This window comes from Phoca vitulina, unplaced genomic scaffold (genome assembly GCF_004348235.1).
Source record: "Phoca vitulina isolate PV1807 unplaced genomic scaffold, GSC_HSeal_1.0 scaffold8, whole genome shotgun sequence".
Taxonomy (NCBI): Eukaryota; Metazoa; Chordata; class Mammalia; order Carnivora; family Phocidae; genus Phoca; species Phoca vitulina.
In genome coordinates this window covers 3,243,711-3,253,863 of record NW_022589711.1, presented here as the reverse complement: position 1 = coordinate 3,253,863, position 10,153 = coordinate 3,243,711, and the positions used below count along the sequence as shown (strand labels likewise).

Below are 10,153 nucleotides of genomic sequence, written 5' to 3'. Positions count from 1 at the left end.
GGTTCTAGAGGGGAGGGCGATGGGGGATGGGTTAGCCTGGTGATGGGTATTAAAGAGGGCATGTACTGAATGGAGCACTGGGTGTTATACACAAACAATGAATCATGGAACACTACATCAAAAACTAATGATGTAATGTATGGTGATTAACATAACATAATAAAATAAAACAAAAACAAAAACAAAAAAATGTCCCCATGAATCTGTTTCCCAGATTGCAGTTTACATCAGCCTTCAAACATTTAAAATGATGGAAAATAAACATCATAAAATGGTCTAAAATTATACTGAATCTATAAGAAGTATCCTTCATGGTGTAATATGTAATAGATACCCTTTCACAGTACTATCATTTTGTGCTAAGGTTAAACATTAAAAATACTTTTTGGTGAAATTTTACTATTAATAAATAATTTTCTTGGGGAAGGACATTTAAAACTGAAAAGAAAATGACAAAATAATTTTCAAATCAGAAGATAGATTGAAAAAAATGTAAGGGAGCTATAAGATTAAATGAAAGTAGCCATATAACATGAAAGAAAGCTGCCTCCAAACAGTTTATTTTTAGTTTTACCCAGATAAAGATTTTAATTAGAACTAATTTCACTAAAAGTTGAAACTATTAAAATTATTTTGAACACTTGCATAGCACCATTATTAGTAAAGTACAGAATTCTATATGTTGTCTGATTCAGCCTGATAGAATTTCAAATTAAAAAAAAGCTTATACTATAAATAAAAGGAGAGGATTTTGTGCTTCATAATAATAATATGTGAGAAGTAGAAAACATTTTTATATTAATCAAGAAAATTATTTAATTGATACTTAGGAGAGTAAAGTTTAAAAATATTAATACATATTAGACTATTATTCAAATCAACTCAGTGGCAATTTCAAAGTAAATGTCACTTTGTCCTGAGAACTTAATTTTATTTTAATTTTATTTTTTTAAAGATTTTATTTATTTATTTATTTGAGAGAGAGTGAGAGCGAGAGAGACAGAGAGAGAGACAGAGAGAGAGACAGAGCATGACCAGGGGGAAGGGTAGAGGGAGAAGCAGACTCCCTGCTGAGCAGGGAGCCCAATGCATGGCTCGATCCCAGGACCCTGGGATCATGACCTGAGCAGAAGGCAGACACTTAACTGACTGAGCCACACACACCCCTTAATTTTACTTTAAAAAATGTAAATAGGGTTGATAAATGTTCTTCTCCACTATCTTGGTAGGAGATTTGGCTTCCCTTGAGAAATACTCATCCTTTACTTAGTAATGAATCCCCATGGGCCTCTGACTTTCAAAGCATGTACCCTCACATACTTCCTTCCAGTGATTCTATTTCAGAGATAGTAGTATATTTCTGGATGGCAGAACCAAGTTATTCATATTTTTTAGAATGTAGCAATAAGCAAATTGCAACACCATTAACCAGATGGATGATCATCTAATACAGAGCATAAACCAAAGGAACAGCTTGAGTGTTGGTAGCTCTTCAACAGGAGATACTAATACCACATGGACAGCCACTTTCTCGACCAGCAGGAAAGCCATTGTGGCTGCAGGATTCTTCTCAAGACTCTGTACTGGTAATCTCTATTATTTCATTGGAGTTAATCCAAAAGATGAAATCCATTACCTGTCAAAGCTCTAAGAGTTGAGAGTTCAATGCAGGCTAAAAAAATAGATGACAATACTGGTAACTAAATAAGCAAAGAGTTCTTAAGAGATAGCACTGTAAACTTTTATATTTTCATATTAGTTTCTCAACTTGAATAGGTATACATTAAGACACATATATTGGGGAAGAGAAGTTGAAAAGTTTTTACTTTTTAGTGGTAGTGATTTGCCACTTATAAAAGCTTAGTGATGACCACGAGGAAGAGCTCACTTAGAGCTCAGTAGGTGAACTAAGAGGAGTTATGTAGAGTTCCCATAAAATTCCAGCATTACTTCATAATAGATTTATAAGAAAAGTATAGACAGGGAAGAAAACATATACAAGGCAGTAAAAGTTCTTCAAAATAGTTGATATTTGATGTAAATAAAATGCTCAATTAGAAAAACAATTTTTTATATCCTGAGGTTAGGTCCACTTGAGAAAATAGTTGTAAAATAAACAATATGTTTTTTTCTCTCAAAAATTCTGTTGAGTCCAATAGAACTTATTAAAAACTGGAAGTAAACTTTTTCCATATATTTGTGAAAGTATAGTTGTAGTAAAATTGGAAGAAGGTTCTACTTATGTATATTTTCTAAACTTCAAAGGGACTCAAAATATGCTTTTGTATCTTTTTTCTTTGCTTCCTAAGAGCACTGAACATTTAAATATATGTGGTCATTATTTTACATCAATATTTCTGTAAATTTGTAACTGAGAGCCTGGCATTTTTAGTGATAATGTTTGTCAACACAACTTGGTAAAATTTAAACCCTGAAAATATAATAATTCAGAAAAATTTCCTTGTTCTTAGAACAAAGTTATTGAGCTATCCATTATTTTACATTATACACATGTACTTAAAATTGGTTATATAAAATAAATTATGCAAGTGTGTGTTTTTTAATCTGAAATTAAGAGTCTATTCAAATTTTGCTCTTATTAGAATGTTAGAAAAAACATATTTTCTAAAATGATATAGTTTGTTCTCTCCAAAATTCAAAATTCAAAAATCAAAATATTTATTTTATGTCCAGTATATGGAAATGGCCAATTCCAAATGTCTCTTTGGCATAATAAATTTAATTCATTAGATAGAAATGCTAAACTACAAAATTCTATGGGGTCCCATAGACCCTATAAAGGTGCCCTTCACTCACCACTAAAATATAACTGCCTTTGAAATAAAACAGCTGTAATATACTTTGCTGCTATCACCATGCACTAGAGATTTTAGCCAAGGAAATGAGAGTCATTTTTAAGTATTTCTACCTGCAGTCTACTGACAATTTTAAAATTCTGTATAACATCATAAAGCAGTCAATGGATATTCAAGACATCACACACACAAAGCTTATGTGCCTATAGCAAAAATGTGTTTTTCCTACAGGATAGCAAAAACTTTTACAGTCAATATTTCATTCAAGATCATATGGAATCATCCTGCTTACTGAGACATCTAGGTATCATTCATTACCAGCTTTTTTTTATTGGCTTGGTGAAATGCAATTGACATACAAATAAATTGCACATGTTTAAAATGTCAATTTGAATATATTCTACATATTTTTACTCCTGTGAAACCACCTGCAATCTCAAGAAAATGAATATATAATGCCCACCACCTGTGGAATTTTCCTTGTTCCACTGAGTAATCCCTCATTCCTATTTCCATTCCACCCCACCCTTGACCTCAGGCAATCACTGATCAGCTTTCTGTCACTATGGATTAGTTTTAGTTTCCTGTAATTTTATATAAATGGAATAAAACAGTATGTATTCTTCTTTTTGTCTGGCTTCTTTCACTCAGCATAATTATTTGAGATACATTCATGCTGTAGTGTGTTATAATAATTCATTTTTTTGCATGAATATATCACAATATATTTATCCATTTACCTGTTGATAGAAACTTTAGTTATGTCTGTTTGGGGCTATTATAAGTAATAGTGCTATGAACATCCATATACAAGGCTTTGTACAGCATATGCTTCTATTTCTGTTGGGTAAATGCTGAGGAGTGGAATGACTGCTTTATATGGCAGATATATCTTTAACTTTTAAAGAACCTGCCAAAATGCTTTCTAAAATGGTTGTGCCATTTTACATTTCCATGATCAGTGTGAGAAAGTTACAGTTCTTCCACATCTGCATCGACACTTGGTAGGATCAGCTATTTTAATTTTAACCATTCTAACAGGTGCATATTCATATCTCCTTGGGGTAAAATTAACATTTCCCTTAAAAAATGTTGTTTCATATATTTTGTCCATTTTTTGTTTGTCATTCAGGAAGGATGGTAAAGTTGGTCCAGTTTCCTCTATCTTGGCCAGAAATGGAAGTCCCCACTAGCAGAGAATTTTACAGGTTAAAAACAGAAGAAAGAAAGGAAGAAAAAAGAAAGTGCAAGCCAAACAATCAATATGAGATGATAATATTATACATTAGGTGATGCTACTCTTGAACTAAAAAAAAAATTACAAAAAATGAAAAACATAAACTCTATAAATAATCAGCTCTATAAATTAATTTTGTTTTCCATGACAGATATTATTCTATGTATTGATTGATTTAGAATCAAACTTTGGAATATGGAGATTGTATGATATACATACACTTTGTTCAACTTTGATTATATTTTCTTCTCTATCATATCAATGATATTCTTCTTTGGTCCACTCCAGTTACAATGTGATCAGATTTTGTGCTGGGAGGCACTGAAAATTAAACCTGAGTTTCAAGACAGCAGACACTGTTCTGGTCACTGATATCTCTCTATTACTTAACATGCTGCCTGATACAGAATATATCAGGGTTCTCCAGAGAAATAGAACCAATATACAGATCTATAAAAAGAGATTTATTATGATGTATTGGCCCACATGATTATGGAGGCTGAGAAGTCCCACAATAGATCTGCAAGTGTAGCTCAGGAAAGTCAGTAGTGTAGTCCAGTCCAAGCCGGAAGGCCTGGGACAGGGGAGCCAATGGTGTAAGTCTCAGTCTGAGTCCAAAAGCCTGAGAATCAGGAACACCAATATCCAAGGGCAAAAGGAGACGGATGACCCAGATCAAGCAGAGAGATTAAATTTGCCTTTCCTCCACCTTTCTGTTCTTTAACCCTCAAAGGATTGGATGAGGTTACCCATATTGTGGAGGACAATCCACTTTACTCAGTCTACCAATTTGAATGTTATTATCTTACAGAAACATTTTCACAGACATGCCGAGAAATAATGTTTGACCAACTATGTGGGATCCCATAACCCAGTCAAGTTGACACATGAAGTTGACTATCAGACACCACAAATAGTACATGAAGGATTAAGATAGTGAAATCATATGTTAAGTAGATATTCTAATAGTAGTTTTAAAATAACTTAATTCAGTGTCACTGATGTTTATTATAATTGGCAATATTTAAAAAAAATTCCAAGACATGTAATTTTCTTGGGCAGGTCCACCAGTCTACATAGCTCCAGCCCGACAGCGACTGCGCGCCCGCGGCCCCTGAGCGAACGGAGGACCAGGCTGGGAGGCGGCAGCGCGGCCGCGCCCGGAGTAAGGCAAAAGAATGAAAGAAGTAGATAATCTCGAAAGTATGAAAGAAGAATGGGTTTGTGAAACAGGATCTGACAACCAACCTCTTAGTGATGATCGACAAAGAAATTGTGAATATTTTGTTGACAGCCTTTTTGAGGAAGCTGAGAAGGTTGGTGCCAAATGCATGTCTCCCACTGAACAGAAGAAACAGGTCGATGTAAGTATAAAATTATGGAAAAATGGATTCACAGTCAATGATGATTTCAGAAGTTACTCTGATGGTGCAAGTCAGCAGTTTCTGAACTCCATCAAAAAAGGGGAATTACCTTTGGAATTACAGGGAATTTTTGATAAAGAGGAGGTGGGTGTTAAAGTTGAAGACAAAAAAAATGAAGTATGTATGTCAACGAAGCCTGTGTTCCAGCCCTTCTCAGGACAGGGTCACAGACTGGGAAGTGCCACACCAAAAATTGTTTCTAAGGCAAAGAGCATTGAAGTTGAGAATAAAAATAATTTGTCTGTTGTTCAACTAAACAATCTGGAACCCATCACTAATGTACAGATCTGGTTAGCCAATGGAAAAAGTATTGTCCAGAAATTTAACATTTCTCATGAGAGAGACACAGTGAGAGAGGGAACACAAGCAGGGAGAGTGGAGGAGGGACCGCTGAGCGGGGAGCCCGATGCGGGGCTCAATCCCAGGACCCTGGGACCATGACCTGAGCCAAAGGCAGACGCTTGGGCACTGAGCCACCCCGGCGCCCCGAAAAGCATATATTTAAATGGTGCCTTCGAATGTTCTTCTGTGACACAAATTCCTTTTAAATGGGAGGAAGTCAAGGTAAACAGGTGGGAAATGGAAGAGGGGATTTGTTATTCCAATCTAAGGTTGTTTCTTTTTAGGGAAATAAAATATTTTAATCTCTAAAAAAAAAAAAAATTCTTTTGAAATTAAACAGCCGATGTTCCATTTTAAATAGCCCCATAAATTTTTAACAGGTGGCATTTTGTACCAGCATTTTAATACAGGACGAAACAAACATAAGACAAAGCATAACCCATTAAAAGTAGTAGCCATATAAAATTAATCATGTCTAATCATACTCTGAAAGAGAAAAGGGAATAATATTCTAATTTGCAATTATTTTCAAATATTAAATTTGGTGATTTTTAGCAGCAAGGATTAGGGTAGTTTCTTTCTGGGGTAGTTGTTTTTTTTAATGGATTTCTTAATCACTTGGTGTAAAGTATGTTGTAAATGGAGCATGATATCTTTTGGAAGTCCATCAAGGTATTCAATCTTTTTTATTTAAGCGTGTTTTATTTTTGTAAAACGTATATTAAACATGGTATTTTAACAAAAAAGGCAATAATCTCATTGATGATTGTGATCATCAGAGTAAATTCTGGAAAATATTCTAACAAGTAAAATATTAAAGATTACTGAGGTCAGTATTATCTGACAATGGAATCTCTATTTCACGCACATGCTGAAATTGTTTTCTGTTTTACATAGAGAGAGGGTAAAAATCTTTTTCTTAAATTCTTTATTATACATATTCAACAATGCCAATCAGTTTATAGAATGGAATGGAGACCAAAAAGGGAAATAATGGGAAGAATTCACTAAATTTCCTGAATTCATGAAATGAACAAAACATAGGTACAAGTCACTGGGGAAGTATTTCTATTTGTGTGCAAGTGTGAGGAGTGGGGAAGCCAAAACCTTGAGGAAAAAAAAACAAACTATTTCTGTTTCCTACAGTTGAAAACTTAAAACATCATGGGGTACGTATTCAAGTCTTATTAGGGACCTGTTTTCAATTAGTTTCATTAGTGCATTAGGGAAATTTGAGGAGAACACATAGGGTTTGCAGTCATAAACCAATGGTAATTTTGGATACTGAGAGAGACACGTCTGTGAGCCTTTATAAATATGAATAGAAGCCATCCCTGAAGTTATATGTAAAAGCGTGGTTTGCATATAAAATAAATAGCATCACTTAACTGACATCTTCCAAGAGTTGTCAAGTCTGCAAGACCTGATGATCTCTATCAGTGAAGATTGTCTTTGAAGAGAGTTTTGTTTGATTAATAAATTAATACTGAAATAAGAAGACTAAATAAAAGAAAACAACATCTTGGAACAGACAGAAATGAGGCAAAGTCAGTGTAGGACTCACAGTTCATAAAATTATGAACCAGACTCATGTAATTAGATTGGATCCATCCAGAATCCAGGACAATCTCCCCCATCTTAAGGTCTATACCCTAAATCACACCTGTAAATTCCCTTAGCCATATTTTGCAAAAGTCTCTCACTGCTCTGCAGAAAAAAATGGGGAAATGATTAGCTTGCTTTGAGTGGATAATGATTGTATTTTTTTTTCTGCTCTAGAAAGAATAATGATTTTCCCTTCAAGATGTAGGGGTCCTAACCTCTGAAACCTGTTACTATGTTACCTTATAAGGCATAAGGGAATTTACAGGTGTGATTTAAGGTATAGACCTTGAGATGGGGAGATTATCTTGGATTATCTGGATGGATCCGATCTAATTACATGAGTCCTTAAAAAGGGAGGACCTTTCCCAACTATGGTAAGAAGGAGACGTGACTATGAAGTAATGGTCAGAGAAATACCATGTTGCTGGCTTTGAAGATGGAGAAAGGAGTCCATGACTGAGGGCATGCAGGCAGCCTCTAGAGGCTGGAAAAGGTAAGGAAATGGCTTCCCTACCAGAACCTTCAGAAAGAAACACAGGTCTGTTAAAACTTGATTTTAGCTCAGTGAGACCCAGGTTATATTTCTGACCTAAGCAAATGTAAGATAATAAATTCATTGTTGTAAGCCACCAAATTTGTAATAATCTATTATGGCAGTAACAGTATACTAATAGAGTTCTTTATAGAGTTATGTAAACTAATGGTATAATAAACTACCTTGAATCATTATTATGTATGAATTCAGACTTTCTCAACTAAAACTGACATTGTCTTTTTAAATATAGGAGCGTAATAAGTATTAGAAAATAATCAAAGCTACATATCTGTGCTATTTAGGTCCTAACGGACCACTAACTCTCAAGGGTAAAAGTTTGTATGTCACACAATCTGTTTTCTATGGCAGCTAAACAAATTACCACAAATGCATGGAGTAAAACAAAATCCATTTATTATCTATAATTTTTATGGGCAAAAGTCCAGGAATAGCATGGCTTCACTGGGTCTATGCTTAGAATCTTAAACAAGGGGGAAATCAGGGTGTCCACAGGGCCAGTTTTCGTGGGGTTCCTGGGGCGAGTTTCTTGCTGGCTGTCCATCTGAGCTTCTAGAAACCACCCACACTGTGTGGCACTTGCAACCTTCTCCCATCTCTGAAGAGTTGGTACTGATGATCAGGTCCCTCTCGTGCTTTGAACAACTCCTGTATCTTCCATTGTCTCATGTCTGCCTTTCTGTCTCCCTTTTGCACTTTTAAAGGCCCATATGGTTACACTGGGCAAACCCAGATAATCTAGGGTACTGTCACCAACGTCTGTGACCTTCTTTCCGTCTGCAGAGTTCCTTTGCTACATAACATGACATATTCTCAGGTTCCAGGGATTAGGGCGTGGGCACCTTTGCAGGGATGGGAGGGGAGATTATTCTGCTTACCACACACAGTTTATGAAATGGATTTTAAATCACCTTACTTTTGTTTAGGCATCCATAAGCACAGAAGCAGAAGTCAGCAGCCAATTCCGTTATACTAACAGCTTGCTGTACTGATGAACAAAGAAGAAAATAATGTCGCATTAACAATCAGATCGCCCGGAAACTGAGGTACTAGTGCATGTGTATCAGCACAGCTCTGCTATTTATAGTGTCTTTTCAGCCTGTTAGTATTCGGAGAATCAGAGATCCAAACTTTGCTTTGTTGACTCTTTTATCAGTACTATCTAAAAGCTTCATACACTACTTGATGACACTTATAGGGCTATGTACAAGGTTATAGGATATAATCTTACTTGTTGCTGCTCTGTTCTGTAGAATGTTAGAAGTAGAAACAGAAAAATAGATAATCGGGGCACCTGGGTGGCTCAGTCGTTAAGCGTCTGCCTTCGGCTCAGGTCATGGTCCCAGGGTCTTGGGATCAAGTCCCACATCGGGCTCCCTGCTCGGCAGGAAGCCTGCTCCTCCCTCTCCCACTCCCTCTGCTTGTGAGAGAGGGAACTCTCTCACTGTGTCTCTCTCTATCAAATAAATAAATAAAATCTTTAAAAAAAAGAAAAAAGAAAAATAGATAATCAATAACACTTGGTGGATATTTGAGGGATAGTGACATGCAATTTTTTTTTTTAATGTCAAGGATTACCTAACATTTGAAAAGGAAAATCTCTGATAACAATAGATTTGGAAAAGTAGTTGTCACTGTTCATTAAAGGAGTACTTTATTTTTTTTTAAAAGATTTTATTTATTTATTTGAGAGAGAGGAGCAGAGAGAGGGAGAGAGCATGAGCAGGGTGGAGGGGCAGAGGGAGAGGAAGAAGCAGACTCCCCGCTGAGCAGGGAGCCCTACGCAGGGCTAGATCACAGGACCCTGGGATCATGACCTAGGCCAAAGGCAGATGCTTAACCGACTGAGCCATCCCATCCAGGTGCCCCTAAAGAAATTCTTTATTAAATGCACAGATTTAAAGTAAAGTCTGTTTAAAGTAAAGTTTGAAATAGCTTAACATTGAAGCTGTCTTGTTTATAATAATAAGGACAGAAAAATACAGTGATGCCTGTTTAGAAAAGCAACCCAATTAAAAAATATTTTTACCTAATACTCTGGCTGTTTTCTGTCTTTGGCTTCTATAATTATAGAAAGTTTCATTTTGAATATTGGTGATTTTTTAAATTATTCTGATAATACAACAATGAACAGTTTGTCTTTTCCAAGAAGCCAAATTTCTAAAATGCAGGGAAC

At 35.5% G+C, this 10,153-nt stretch overlaps 1 protein-coding gene across 1 annotated transcript; it reads left to right on the top strand.

The window, feature by feature from the left end:
• The first annotated feature begins 5,218 nt into the window (after nucleotides 1-5,218).
• Nucleotides 5,219-8,969, top strand: LOC116633620 (UBX domain-containing protein 2A-like). The gene is made up of 2 exons (XM_032406218.1): nucleotides 5,219-5,825; nucleotides 8,904-8,969. Exons 1-2 carry the CDS (start codon nucleotides 5,232-5,234, stop codon nucleotides 8,967-8,969), a joined length of 660 nt encoding a protein of 219 aa, XP_032262109.1. The 5' UTR covers nucleotides 5,219-5,231.
• The last annotated feature ends 1,184 nt before the right edge of the window (nucleotides 8,970-10,153 follow it).